General features: G+C 48.1%; 1 protein-coding gene across 1 annotated transcript; it reads left to right on the top strand.

The window, feature by feature from the left end:
* The first annotated feature begins 278 nt into the window (after positions 1–278).
* On the top strand, positions 279–9,291 carry ITPRIPL2 (ITPRIP like 2). Its single transcript, XM_059484669.1, has 7 exons — positions 279–346; positions 1,548–1,598; positions 2,574–2,579; positions 4,013–4,047; positions 5,051–5,115; positions 7,257–7,412; positions 7,470–9,291. The coding sequence occupies exons 1-7, from the start codon at positions 279–281 to the stop codon at positions 9,210–9,212; spliced, it is 2,124 nt and encodes a 707-aa protein (XP_059340652.1). The 3' UTR covers positions 9,213–9,291.
* Positions 9,292–15,535: the final 6,244 nt, after the last annotated feature.

Below are 15,535 nucleotides of genomic sequence, written 5' to 3' on the forward strand. Positions count from 1 at the left end.
AAGACCCTTTTACTGGCCCCATCTTCAGATCTGCTGGGTGCTCTCCACTCTCTTGTAGCATGCAGGGAGCACACAGGGGTACTTATGGACTCAAACCTTCCAGCCCTTCCTGGTGAGCTGGTGCCAGGGGTGAGCTTGCACTGCTGAGCAGGAGCTGGGCTCCCCTGGAGCAGAGGAGAGGTGGTTTCATGCTGTCCCAGTGGTGGCTTCATGCTGTCCCAATGGAGGTTTCATGCTGTCCTAATGATTGTTTCATGCTGTGCCAATGACCTGCAAGCATGGCTGGAGGCCAGGAGAGGACAGCCTGTCTGCCACTGGGCTTCCACACAGTGAGCAGTATGTTCAGGTATGTTTTGAGCTGTGGATGCCTTGCTTTTTGCTGATGGATGAGGACGGGCACTAAAACTAAGTTATGCATGTTTCTACTCCCTGTCTTTGATCAATGGAGAGGTTGTAAATGGAATTGTTGTCTGACTGTTTTGGGACATACCTATTTTTTGTAATATTCATCTACTTGGGGAGCTAAATCAAAGGAAATAAATTCAATGAAGCACTCAATTATCACAAATAATTCATTGTTCTCTAATGTATTTAGGAGTGATATTTAAAACATATTTATTTGGCATATAATTCATAAACCTGTCAAAAAATTGATCTAGAAAGAGGGTTTAATATTTATTCCAGAGCCAAAGGCTAAAGTGCTGAAATTGTGTGAACTGAAATCTTTTAGCAAGATCAGATAGAACCCGTAGTATTTCATACTTCTTAAATGACTAAAAACCTTCCCACAGAGATGAGCTGTTGAAGCTGTGCTCCCCTCAGAGCACATCCCAGAAAAGCTGTAACCACAGCAGAGCCCAAGGTATGGAGATTTCAAGTGTTTAACTTCCAATATCAAAGTGCTCTCAGAGAGAGCTTGAAATTCATGCAGCCTGAGGCAGCTCTCCCCAAGCCTCTGTCATCTGTCATGCTGTGGCAGCAGGCAGAGCAGAGATGGAGGGAAAAGCACATTAATATGAGGACAGTGTTGTGTCATTTCAAGAGATGCAATCTGAGCAGAAGCTGGGTTTTGGGTAGACCCAGTTCTTTGTTTTTCAGTCCATGCTCTTCATTCTTTGCCCACCACAGATATTCCTTTTCTGTGCTACCCTGGGGATCAGAAAATTATTGCAGGGGTGGCTGGCAGGTCTGTGCTCTGCAGCTCCACATCCACAGTCCCTAAAGATGGATGCTGCAATGAGCTCAAGACTTTTACTGCTCCACACTTCCTTCAACATTTATGTCCTCCTTCAGTTGCAAGTATATTCTTCTCCATTCAGCTATAAAGGTCCCCTGGGCACTGGTGACCCCCTGGCTGGGGAAGGGGCTGGTTCTGGGCACTGCAGCATGAACCCAGTGCTGGTGAGATTTTGTGAAGCCCCCAGTGAGGGATCCACTCCCTTGCACAGGTAGGACCTCAGCCAGGTCATGGATGGGTCTGTTCACACAAATGCTGAGATGGGGAAGGGGAAACTTTTGTATTCACCATTCTCTTCCCCTGTTTGCAGGTACCACTTTAGGGATAGCAAGGGGAACAGAAGACAGAATGAGTTCTGGAAGTAAAGAAATAACATTCAAACATGAACCAGCTTGTTGTAAAGGCAGTTTGTTCTTGACCTCAGTCTGCCTTAGCAAAGCCTGGGCCATTCCTGTTGTTCCAGTGGGTTTGCTTTGCATTTGCATCTATGTGAGAAACCTGTATTTTACAGTTCCAGGGAGGAAATATGATGCCTTCTGTATCATAAATTTAAAAAAAATATTTAAATTGAATTAGGTAGAACATGAAAGATGCTCCCACCTCTGTTCAAGTGGTTGACACTGTAATAATGAAACCTATGACACCATATGTAAAAATAGCTGTCATTAAATGAGCTCATCTGAATGGCCTTAAAGATAGGAATATGCTTCCCTTGCTGCCTTGCAAATGAAGTAATTGTGTTGCTTTGCATTGATCTGTGCAAAGTTTAACCTTAGTTAAAGAGATGCAGCCTGAGAAATCACTGTGGAGAGATGCTGGGAAGAGATCAAATGTAGCCCTGAGATTTCAGGCTCCATCACTGTACTGCTCATCCCCTCACAGGGCAGCCAAGCAGGGAAAGAATTGATTTTGAACCACGAAGTTTACATGACTGAGGCTGATTTTTAGCCATGATTTCAACACTCCATGTGCAGACATCTCCTAGACCAGGCACTGTGCTGCAAGGTTTGCATTTCATGCTGAGCAGTGCTGGCAGCATCCCCCCAGCATCTTTCAGCCAAACCAGGTGGGCCAGAGCAGTGCACAGGCACTGCCCTCTGTGGGGTGGTGTTTCCTGATGGGGATAACCCAGCTGGGGATTGCTGCCAGGCTCCACGTGTGGGTTTGGGTGTGGTGTGAAACCTCCCTGAGCCCAAGGACCTCTGCTCCCATTCCTCTGGGAATGCAGTGGGAAAGAGTGCTGGCTTGGGTCCTTTATAGTCTGGGGTTGCTTTGTTTTCTCTGCAGGTCACTTTCCTTTTAAGCCATTAGCTTTCCCCCTCTCTGTCCTTGGCAGGATGAGGTGAGGGTCCAGGACAGGCCTTCCTAGGGCTGCCCCTGCCCTCCAGCCCTGCAGAACAGGTGCTGTGAGCCAGAGCCTCACATTTCCCACCCTAATTGCTGAGTGCTGATAAGCCAGTTTCCCCAGACAGATCCTCCCTCCCACACTGTATTTTCCCTCCTTTTCCCTGGGTGAGTGATCCAGCTCAGGCTCATCAGGAGAGTGTCAGCTGAGCCAGGATCATCTCATTATTTGGGGCTGTAAGCTGATAACAGAGCTTGTTCCCTGTTGTGTGCTTTGCTTTGATTCTCTGAGCTGTATCTCATCACTCTGTGCCTAAACTTCATCTTTGTGGCTGGCTGCTGCAGGGTATTTGTCAGGCACAAAACCCCTTCTCTCATTTCATGACAATAAAAATGGGGGGCATAAACCCAAAGCAGAAAGACCCAGTAATGACAGTCACTGAAGGGATGGAGCTGCTGCTGCTTTGCTGCTCTTTGAAAGCCTCCAGTGACACTGACACAGCCCTGCTGAAACCAGCACAGAGCTCTGGGACAAGCCTGGTGACTCTTCTCCAGCTGCCTTGCCCTGGTTGTGAAAAACAGAAATGGCACAACCCCAAACTGGTATAATGGAACTGCTAAAGTCCTCATTTAAAATACTCTGCTTTAATCAGTAAATCAGGGCTCAGCTATGCAATCATTTTTTATTAGTTAAGCAAGTTATAGTGCAAATACACATTTCAGTTACTTTCCACTAATTAAACTAAACTGTTTCAGTCAGTGATTCAATTCACATTTGAACTCACTCAAATGCATCCAAGTTGTAATTAAATCTGTATTAAACTGGTTTTTGTTAAACTACTTCAACACAAGAACACACAAGGTTTGGCTCTATCTGATGCTTCTTAAACTTGGGGATTCCATAGTGGGGATCCTCAGACCCACAGCATCTGCTGAGCCCTGGGGTGACAGGGAAAGGGAAGGGCTGAGGAGGCTCCTGCATGGAAGGTGACACACTGGGGCCTTGTCACTAGCACAGCATGATCCCCTCCTCTGCTGCCCTGGGAGAGTTAGCTGGGCTTGTTGGCTGCAGTGTTTAGGTAAAGCACTGCAAGCTGTGACTGCTGTCATTTAAATCTGGATTACATCAAAAACTGAACTTAAAGTGCAAGACTTACAGTCTTGACCTGCAGAGTTTTCATGTTTGCATTTTCAACGTAAGAAAGATTCCCCATCACTGCTGATAACCCTTCTGTGTGATGGTTGTGTACTTGCACTCTCCTGAAAGATGTTTCCTTTTCATGATGCTGTAGTTGGAATTCTTCACAACATGAGCCACTTGAGCTTCAAGGGACAGCTGAGTCCCAGAGTCACAGCCCATCAGACAGAACTCAGTGTGCCAATGACACTGATGCAGATGGGTGGGGGTTACATTCCTGCTTCATTCCATAGCTGGAAACACACAGGCATGTCTTCCTCTATGCCAGGTAATGGGTAAGTATAAATGCCCTGCTCAAACAAGTTTCTGTGCAAAAAAGTAATCCTTGATGGTTTTCAAATGATACAGGATAAGCTGGAAATGTACTGATCACCAGGGTGCTTCTGTTTGTGATAAGGACAGGCTTGGACAAGAGATTGTTGTATGAATTACTCAGGAAACCATTCATCTACAGAAAGGAAATCCTGTATTGGGCTGTGTGTGGTTTACAGCAACCCAGTCTGCCTGCAGGCTCTCAGATTAAGAAGTGCTACACCCTGCTGATAGTTAGTGAGCAAACAGACTGGCAGAGGTGGCAAGCACATCTGACTTAGTAAACAAAATATTTGAAGAGAGAATGTGCAGTTACACCCTAAACTCCTTCATGTCCATGTGGAGGTCTGGCCCCCTCAGCTGTTTGTGGTAGCAGGACACCCTCTCTGGTTTCCCATCCCCTGCTGCTGTGACTGGCAGAGATCCATTAGTCCACAATAAAAACTGGATTTATGTCTGTCTGATGCTGCTGGTTTGTATTGTAGGTAATAGTATCCCATAAAATCTGGGAATCAGAGGAATGGCAGGCAAAGGATATTTATTTTGATCATGGCAACTCCTTGGCTGGACCATCCAGTGGGCTGTGGGAGATATGTGTTGGTAGCTTTGCTTTCAGAGGAAATAATTAGAAGAGTAATTACTGGGGCATGAAGCCAAGTGACCAACCATTCAGACTTGTATTTTTTTGCAATTGTACTTTTCTGCTATAGACTGTTTAATAGTGCATTATGAGAAGATGGAGAAAAGCAACTGCACAGCACTGCTGCAGGAAGGGATCCCCAGAGACTTCCCCCTGCACCTGCATAGACTGTGCATCTCTGGTTCAGCAGGGCACATACTGACCTGGGATAGCTGGGAGGAAACCTCAGGCTTGTGTCTCAGGTAGATCATAAAAGCATCAGTCAAATATCATCACCTGTTTGTGCCTTCTGCCCTTCTACTTCCTTCTGTCTCCCCAGGTGCTGTGCCCGTGTCTCTGACAGTGGCTGGTGTACTGGAGCATGAACAGATCCGTCACACAGATGTATGAATACTGCCAGCTGTGGAGAAACTTTATTGGATGCTCTGACCCACTGCTTTCTTTTACCTCTGCAAATCTCCCTCAGAGCTACCATGAGCTATTTTTAGCTCAACTTGTTAAATAATAACATTATTCCTTATTTAGTGAGCAGGATATCCTGTATATGGGACATTCTGGAGTGAGTGTTTAGATAACAGATTTAAACAATGGGTGATTTAAACAATGGTAGTAAAAATTGATGTTATGAATTCTCTCTGGTCCCAGTTTTGAGGTCATGTTTATTAGTGTACAACCCATTATTTTTCTTGAGTACGCAATATTTATTAAAAACTTCATAAAGCTGAGCACCTCTGGGATGTACTCAGCAATTTTCCCAGAGACTCACCCTGTGCTCAGGGAGTCGTAAAACAGCCAAGGTCCCAGAAAACAAGCCACTGGCCATCTCTCATCAGCCCAAGGCTGTGCAGAAATCCCAGAGGGATAACTGCTGTGCTGGTGAGCTCCCCAGTGGGCAGCAGGCACCAAGGGCTGTGCCAGCTCCTGCAGATGCAGCTGTCTGTCTCCTGAGCGTGGCTGTGCAGCTAATCCAATCAGCCCTGCATGAAAAGAGAGTGCAGCCTGTCTTCAAAAATCTGTGTGCCTGGAGCAAGGCCCAAAGGCATGTGAAACATGCTGGGCTTGGGGGTGAAAAAAACCCACAGGCTAGTAAAAATTGAATGTATGAGCCAAGAGTTCACAGAGTTCAACAATATTTTCCAATAAAACATCTTGAAGGATCGGTTTAATACCAGGACAGCTGTGTTATTTAAACAGTTTGGAGTTTTGGGGGTGCAGGACAAAGTAAAGTGATGGGTCACAGGCAATAAGCAGAACAATGGATGGTTTTGTCCCCTCATTCAGCCTTGTGAAGAAATATAGGAAAGCATGAAACAGGGAGTGGGAAAGAAAGATGCTTTTCATTTCCTGGGTTTTCTTTGCAAGATATGGCTGTTGTAGGATGATATTTCTGAGTAGCAAGGCTATGGACTTCGCTAGCTGAAGCTGTCAGAAAACATGCTTTTGGTTGTAGGACATGGAATGTTTTGCTGGCTGTTATAAAATTGCCTGTGGTTTCTGGCCTTTACATCTTTATTTTTAATTTTAAAAATCCTCAATCTCTTGACTGTAACTCCAAGAGTCAGAGTTGGAGTGATCAGGACTCCCCTTTGTACCTCTCAAGTGTACTCTTAACTTTCACCCTAGGTTGGTTACCTGTGAATTAATTGAGGCTGCTTGAGCTTGGTTACCTGGTTTGCCTTTGTGAGCAGCATCTTGGCTATGCAACATATGCTACTTCCTGTCAAGAATGAATTTTATGTACCTAAAGTCATATTTTGTTTCATATAAAGACAATTGTATAACCAAACATTTGTATGGCATATTTCTTGGTTCTCTGACCTATTCCTTGTTACTGCATTTGCAGTTTGCTGGGTTCAGTTTCTTGTGTTCAAGAACTGCTTTTCACCTACGTGGAGCCACTCATGGCACCGTGCAGATGCAGCACAGGAACTTTATCACCCAAAATTAAACCAAGCCGAATGCTTACAAAGATGGTCCTCAAACTTCAGCAAACAGCTTCAAAACTCTGTAAATATTTATTAGGCAAACAGAAGTTGAGGATGATGACCCTGTCCTCGTCAATATTTGAGACAGTTTAACATACTCCCAGCAAACTATGTGTTTAAAAATCATCTCAAGTATCTGTGTAGATTTAAACCCCGGGGTTATTTCTTCTCTTTTAATTTGTTAATAATTTGGGCACAAGGTAAAAAACCCAAGGCTTTTGACTGATTCTATGACTGCAGGCAGCTGTTAGCACGGCAGCAGCCCGTACACACCCTGGTGCACTGGCATTGATGGTTTTGCTGCTCCTTTGGCATCGAGACCCTCAGGCAGAGCTGGGAGCTGGATGGACTCGCCTGCAGCGGGCCAGGCCTGTAGGACTTCTTTGAGGAAAACCGTGCAACGTGGAGCTTGTGACACCACACCGCTGTCCCCTCCTGTGGGGGTACAGAAACTCGGCTTGACACCAAAACACGCTGCAGGACGCTGATGCAGGGAGGGGGACACGGAACTGCCGACTCTCGCTCCTCTCTCGGGGCCAGCACGGGCAGGGCTGCGGGGGGCTCTGCCCGCCTGGGCGGGAAGGCGGGAAAGGGGATATCGGGAAATCAGCGGGAGATCGGGACAAGCGGGACATCGCGAAATCGGAAAGCCGCGACCGCGCGGGCGGCGCCGCTCCCCGCCCCGGGCCGGCCCCCGTCGGACAACGCCCCCGGCCCTCGGGCCGCCGCCCGCGGCATTTCCTCTGAGCTCAGCCGGCGGCTGACGCGGGCCCGCGTCCCTCGGAAGAGGAAGCCGGCGGCGGAGCGGAGCGGAGCGGCGGCCGGGGCAGGCAGGGGCGCGGCGGGCGAGGGGCAGCGGCGGGGCCCGCGCTGGGGGCGGCCGGGGCGGAGGAGGAGGGGGCCGGCGGGGGCGGGCGCTCCCCGCCCGCGGGGCCGGGCGGCGGCGGCGGCTCCCCCCGCGGCCCGAGCCCCCGCCGCGCCCTGCCCGTGTCCCCCCTCCGCGTGCGGGGCTTCTGGCCGCTGCTGACGGCGTTCTGCACCGCGCTCCTCTGCCTCTACCAGGCGCTGCGCGGCAGCGCGGCCGGGGAGGGCGCGGGGGGCCCGGAGGACGCGGCGGCGGAGGCGGCAGCGGAGGCGGCGGGGTCCGGGCTGCCGCTGCTGAAGGGCTCGGCGCTGCTGCTGCTCGGCTGCCTGCTGGCCCGCTGCTACGGCGCGGCGGGCGGCGGCCCCGGGCGCGGCGGGGCGCGGGGCGCGGCGGGGGCGCGGCGCGGAGCCCTGGAGCGGTTCCACGCGCGGCAGCTGCGGGTGTCGCCGCACGTGCTGGGGCACAGCAAGGCGCACGTGGGCCGGGTGGTGGCCGAGCTGGTGCGCGCCGCCAAGGCGCAGGGGCTGCAGCCCGGCCCGCTGGCGCTCAGCCTGCGCGGGGACTTCGTGCGCATAGGCAGCGCCTACGAGCAGCACAAGGTGCGCAGCCCCGACTGCTTCGACATCCTGGTGCCCCTGCGGCTGCCGCCGCACCTGGAGCCGCAGCCGCGCTGCGCTGACGGGCTGGGGCCGTGCGGCGCCTTCGTCTGCGGCCTGCGGGCGAGGGACGGCTGGACACGACGCTGCCGGCCCTTCGCCGAGGGCTTCTGCGTGGAGCTGCAGGGCCGCAGCCACCTCTCCTCGGGGCTGGTGCTGCGCTGGTTCCAAGGCCATCTGCAGCGGTGCCTGGGCGCCGTGCGCTATCGGCTGCAGGAGCGGTGCCGCGTCAGCCTCTCGGCGTGCCCCGGGCAGCCGCCCACGCTGCACATCCTGCCCTGCTCTGACTACGTGTGCTGCCACATCTCCATGGCCGTGCGCCTCATCCCGGCCATCCCTCTCGGCGACGCCCTCTACCTCACGGCCCTGCCGCCCGAGAGCCCCCACGGCTCCCTGGCCCCCGAGGCGCTCTGGGGCCTCAACGCCTCGCGGCAGGAGCAGCGGCTGCTGGGCTGGCTGAAGGAGCAGGCCCCGGCCGCCTCCTGCCACCTCAAGTGCCTGCAGATCCTCAAGGGCCTGCGGGACCTCCGCGGGCACGGCCTGGAGGAGCCCTTCTGCTCCCAGTGGGGCCGGGTGCTCTCCTCGTACGTACTGAAGACGGCCCTCTTCTCCCTGCTGCTGCAGGGGCCCTTGGAGGCCTGGGATGAGCAGTTCCTGGTGGAGCGGCTGGAGGACCTGGTGCTGTACCTCAGGGACTGCCTGCGCAAGCAGGTGCTGATGGATTTCTTCCTGGGCAACACCAGCCTCCCCGAGGCCGTGGCGCTGCCCCGGTTCCTCAAGGAAGCCGCCCCTGTGAACTTGCTGTCTGCTTTTGACGGGCCCACGCTGGACCTCGTGGCTTTCCAGCTGATCAGCACGTGGGTGCAGGCCCCGCACATCATCAGGATGTACAGCAGCCCCCGGTACTGGCGCCCGGTGCCCGCCCCGTGCCGCCACAGCGCTGAGGCCAAGCGGGAGCTGCCAGCGGGAGAGTGAGCTGGGAGAGCTGCTGGCGCCTGGGACTCTCCATCACACACTCCAGACTCGCTGGTGCTGGGAGAGCTGCTGGCACCCGAGACTCCATCACACACTCCAGACTCGCTGGTGCTGGGAGAGCTGCTGGCACCTGGGACTCTCCATCACACACACCCAGCTCCCTGGTGCTTCAGGAGCCTGCATCTGCCTGAGGATGCTGGGACTGATGAATTGTGCTTCTGTGGTTCTGTTCCTGCCCTGAGAAGAGCGGGCCAAGACTTACTGAAGTCGTGATTTTCATTCTCATTGGTTTTACGTGGGGAAATTCTGACATTTCTGGGGAAATGCCTTAGTCCTCAAGTGTTGCCTTTGGTTTACAGTTTGCAAACTAAAAGGCTCAAACTGAAATTTTTAGAAATCCGTGTTAACTTCTTGTCTTAGTGGCAAAATAGCTTTTTCTGAGATTTTCTTTTTATGATGCAAAATCCATGTGGGATTTAAAAATCTCCCAAGTGCAAACAGCACATCCCCCATCCATCAATGTACCAAGATGTTCCTAAAATGTGATAAGCACTAGAGCATGGGTGTGGATCACAGTTTGAAATGCTCAATGCCATGCTTTAAATTTCCTGGGTAATCGAGCACATTGTGCTGAACAGAAATGTAACACATGTTAATGTAAACTTGAGGGAAGGAGTGAAACTGCTCTTATAACAGGATGAAGAATCTAGTTTTACATTTGTGTTCAAGTGAAGGTTATATTGAAGGATTGAAGTGCAGATAGAAGGAAACAAATAGCACTTTATTTTCACAAAGGCCTTATTTTTAGGATAATTGGCTGCACTAAATATTGCTATTGAGGAGGCATTAGTGTTTTGTTAGAGTGGTAGTTAAATTACCCTAAGGAAAACCTTTTAAAAGAAATACTCTGAGGTTCATTTGTTTGTGGGTTCTAGTTGAGTTCTATTATTTGTTTCTGTATTCAAGTATTATTTCCTTAGAATATGCTTTACCTCAAGGACCAACAACAAAATAAGAAATTCTCTATTATATTTTGGAACAAACTTTAAACCAGTCCAAATCTCAGTGCCATAAGTTGACTGTGGCACCCTCCTGCTCCCTGGTAGGAGTTTGGTAGGATTTTTGGATAACTGCCTAACCAGTTGTCTTGATTGTGTCAGTGTTTGAACCAAATAACCTTGATGGGATTTTCTAGTGCTGTGTTATAGCAAATTGTTATTTTTTTATGGGGAGAAGAAAGTAAAATATTTCAGGGTACTTCAGAATTATTTAGCACTGATTCGTGGTACAGTAGCAGTCCTGGGCTACAGATTCTGATGCCCTCTGAGTATAAATATCAGGCAGATAATTGCCACTTTTTATCTGGTTATGTCCCAGTTGCTGGAATAACCTGGTGAGTTGTGATGCAGCCAGGTTTGCAAGTGTCCTTACAATGCAGGTGTACCAGGGTATCAAAAAATTCAGAAATTCAAATCCTTACTTTTTTTGGTCACCTGCTCAAGCATTCGATGTATTAAGTCCCAAAATGTGTTGCTGAATTGCTGGTGCTCAGGAAGCTAAGCAAGTGCCTTATTACCTGCAGTGCTGTGTCCTGAGAGAGCACTCCCAAATTGTGAAGGACCACCAAGTGTAACTTCTGGGGAGCTTTAGGATAGCCTGAAGTAAGTAACCTGCTCTTCCTCTCCCTGGTGGATTGGTGTGCCTTACTCACAGTTCTGTGCATCAGAACATGAAACAAACATTGTCAGAATCTATGAAGCTTTATACAAATCTATTTTTCTAAATGGAAACACTCCCTAGGCAGATGTTTGCCTACTTTTGTCTATTTCTTTAACTGCTCTTGCAGTCATATTTTCAGGTAATTATGGCATAGGTCACACCCACAAGCTGGGTTATTTTTGTATTCGAAGCCCTGTGCTTCTTTCTACAAATACAAATAGTGTATTTATAGGTAGTATTGATCAAATGTTCTTTGCACATGGTATTTAAGACTAAGTCAGCTACATTCTGGGTTGTTGGGGTTTTTTTGTAGCAGACCATGATATGTACTATTTTTGCAGGGTTGTGTTTCTTGGCATTTAAAATAAGATTCAAGATTCAGTTCTGCAATCAAAGCCATTGAATCTTTTGCCCAAAGAAGAACTAGATGGCCAGCCCAGAGTCCTGTGGCTGCCTGAACTCTTGACATGAAAATCCTTGAGTTGTTAATTCTGGCATCATGATCACTTCAGTCAGCTGTCTATGTTTATATCTGTTTATATCACTGCATCCCTGTCTCTGGAAAGGGAACTTTTCTCTGGACAGGGGTGTGAATTTGTTTAGTATGGCCACAATACATGGAAATCTGTAATGGACTTGGTAAGGACTTCCTCAGTAAAATGTGGTAAGGTCAGGAGAAGAGAATTGCATTGGAAAATACATGACAAGAAGAGATGGTAGAGAATGTAAATAGTTTAGAAAATGAAAGTTGGGCTGAGGGGTGAGTGACAATGATGGTAAACTCTCAGTGAGGATGCACTGCAAACAAGCCAAAGGACATGGGGTAAAATTGGAGAACTATTGAAAGTAATTGGATTGGAGTGTAGGGTAAAGAGATTTAAGTGGGTTTTGTTTTGACAATATTTCCAAAGCAGTTGAGTCCATCAGGGTAAAAAGTGAGGCAAGCCCTCAGTTCATTAGCTATGCTAGTAGATCTTCAGTGTGAGTTTTTGCTCAGAAGGCATGCTTTGAGTTGATGATGGAGAAAATGCATGTGTCTGCTTTCACCTTGAGCTTGAGTGAGCCTTGAGGTGAGGGGGCATCCTGCCATGAGGCAATGTGTGTGCACTTGGTGGCTCAGGTGTACAACTGAGATATTAAATGTATTCCCCTTATCTGCTCTAAAGCATGCATTCATGAATAGCATTGATGAAAGGAGCTGACAGAAGTTGGGTTTCTGTTACAGCATTCATCTTATTCCACGGAAACATGACAGCACTGGTGCCTGCTGCGTGCTGGGGCTGTTTTCAGGGCCTTATCTCCAGGGAGGTGTACAGAGAGCTTGACCCATGTGAGTAATCCTGTGGCCCTTTTGCCTTCTTCCTCCTCTCCCAGCCCATGGATACACAGCAAGGTTATGCTTACCTGTTTGCTAAGGCTGTAGCTGTTGAAATGTACCGTGGATTCAGTAGGGTTGCCTGTGTGTGTGTAAACAGAAACACAAACACAGAAAAAGGAGCAAGTTATTTAGCACTAACACAGGCTCTTGGTTCTCTTATCTGCAACCTAATTTTGCAAAGACTGTGCAAATGAAGTTGTTTTTATTCAACATTGATTGGGAAGAGGAGTCAGACCTGCAAGAGAATAAGTTAATTTACAGTACCAAAATTCATATATGTAATTTCATTTTGTGTTGAAAAATGCTCTCTATTTCTCAAAGGCATTATATTTTATCTGACCAAATATCTTGCAAACATTCCTCTTTTGATTTTGAATCTCTGTGGAGTAATGTAAATTTTAAGTATCTTTTTGTAATGGACATTCCTGGTACAACTATTTTTTGCTGGTTAATCATAAGACCAAAGAGGAAACTGAAGTGTTCAGCTGCTATTGTTTTGGTTTTTTAAGTGTTTATAGGCTCAAAGTGTCAGCCCATTTTAATGAAACGTTTATAAATTCATTCTATTTAATTCCAAAGTACATTTGCACTTTTATTGTTTCCATAAAAAGTTGGTGGTTTTGTTTGAATATTTCACTGTCATAATAAACAACTGTGTTAAAGCATCTGTGCCTCAAGATTTAAATTCCTTGTTGCCTTTTTTTCACTAACAGCTACCTGCAGCCACAGAACTGTAATTGGCAGGTGTATGTGCTCTTTAGGAGGAGACTCCTGAAGTGGCCAAATGCTGGAAAAGCAGGAAGTCCACGCCTTAGGAGCTGTGCAGAGGGATGTGGAGGAGAGCCAGAAGGGAGAGTGGAGCACAGCTGGCACTGCCTGTGGTGCTGCTGCCTTCTGAAATGGAGCACCTTGGGGTTTGTGGTTGGCTTGCTCAGAGTTGCTGTTTCCTTGGTTCCAGTGTTGGGTTGCTGCAGATCTGCTCTTTCTGGTGCTTCATTTCACAGTGTCTGTGTGATTCTTCAGCATGGCATGTCCAGACACGTCTCCGTGCCAAGCAGGGTAGGTCAGGCTTTTATTAAATGTGGGAAAAGTCCTGCTGAAGGCAGCAGGAGCTTTTTGGATGGGCCACCAAATTGCCTTTATTAGTCTTTGTAAGATGCAACAACTATACACATAGCTTTGCTGGTGTTCCCTATTAATGAAATAACAGCAAGACCCTGAGCTTTTAAATCATTGAATCAAAGCCAGGCTGGAAGTGGCTTTCTGCAGGTCTTTGTGTGCCTGCCTTTGCCTTGCAGGAGCTGCTTCTGAGAGGGGCAGCAGTTGCTGGCACAGGGTGGCTAACGGGCTTCTTGCTGGCAAAGTCTGGAGGAATGTCAACATTTAGTGTCAACACTCAGCCACCCAAGCTGGCATGGTGAAAATGTATTTAGAGCTTCACCTCTAATAACATTATCTCTTGTTAATGGCTTCCTTAAAAGCAATAGCCCTCCTCTGGTCTCCATTCAGTTCTTGCTCTGAAGTTATTCTCTGTTTGAAGCCTGAGTTCCTATTCAACAGGAGAGAAACACAGTACTTTCCTTTAGTGATAAATCTGTTAACAAAAAATTAACTGGCCTAAGGACTTGCATGCATGGTGTTTAAAGAAAAGCCTGTTTGCATCCATCACATTGGATAAATTGTTTAAAATCTTTCCATCCTTGTGCAAATACCTCCTTGTCATGCTGCCAAGATCAGCAGTGAATTGCTGATTAAATACTGCTAATGCAAGTTAATGCTGTCAGAAGGGAAGGGGATCTTATTTGTGCATCCCATTTTCATATGGCTCCAAAAGATTTCAGACACGAGAAATTTCCAGGCTGGTTTATTTCTTGTGTCACCTCTCAATGTATGCCTGGTGATCTTCCTGAGGTAAGTGACATAATTTCAGTAGCTGGCAAGAAGAGCAGCCAGTCCCACTTTTCTTGGGCTGACAGCACTGGGACGCTGGTTGTTGAGAGAGGAATAAGGACTGGCACCCCTTACAGCACCAGGATTCTCCTTCAGTGCTCGCTGATGCTTTGGAGCACGCTGCTCTGCTTGCTGGAGAGGCTGGAGGAGCTCCAGCCCTACAACAAGCAGGATATGGACGGCTGACCATGGGTAGATCTCTCCGGATTTCTCAAACAAAACAGGTGGCTAATTAAGAGACTACCTCTGCTCTTGTGCACAGTACCTTCAGTGTCCTATTTTAAATAAGTAACCAAGAATTGGGGTATTTGCCAGTGCTTTGTAAGAGATCAGCAGCAGAGCTCTACAGGTAATGTGTGTTCTGTGTCTGTAAACAGCCCGTGGATTGGAGTAACGATTTATATGCAAAATGCTTTCAGGTTGTTAGCAACGTGTGCATCAAATGTCACCGTGTACCGGGCTCTGTGTTAAGCTTTGGATTTTTCCTTTTAAAGGATAGCAATGGTGATTCAGAGACTCGGAAGAATTCGGTGTATTCCAATACAAGCTACTTTTCTTGACACTTCTGGGAGTTCCTCCCCCCTCTCCCACCCCACCCAAAAAAACCTCAAACCAAACCAACAGAAAAATGAAACATAAACACCCCCACCCCCCAAAAAAACCCCAAAACCAAAACCAAACAAAACCAACAAAAAAATAAACCCCAAAAAGCCCCACAAAACCTCTGAAAAAAATGGGACCAGAGCTGCAAAGAGAATATTCATCTCTCTGGGCTGGGCTGAATGTGACACGGGTTTGTTAGTGATTTCATGATACTTGTGATTGTCTGTTGGCTTTTATCCCTGCCACAGGGTCCCCATGATAATCTGGGTGAGGGGGAGGGAAAAAGGGGATGCAAGGAAACGAGCAGACAGGCTTGATGGATATCGTGCTGGGAAAAGTTACCAAAAATTACCAAAAATTTATTATGGATTCCTAAGGCATAAAGTGAAAGAGTTGCTTTGAGAAGTCTCACTGTACTGACTGAAAACAAACAGCAGTAGAAACAGGAAGAGCAGCAAACAGCCCACTTCTGCCTGACAATTTCAGTCCACTCCTTTTAGTTTCAAGTAGGGGAGAGGAGAAACTTGGAGCTGAATTCACTGGCAATCCATGTGTGTACTGCTTCAGGGGAGGGCAAAGGAGAGGGCAGCTCTTGGCTCTCTCTTTCAGGGTTTAATCCTGTGCAAAATTAAAATGCTGAAATACAAAACTCCCATCGAGGGAGGGAGTGTTT

Source organism: Ammospiza nelsoni, chromosome 17, assembly GCF_027579445.1.
Source record: "Ammospiza nelsoni isolate bAmmNel1 chromosome 17, bAmmNel1.pri, whole genome shotgun sequence".
NCBI lineage: Eukaryota > Metazoa > Chordata > Aves > Passeriformes > Passerellidae > Ammospiza > Ammospiza nelsoni.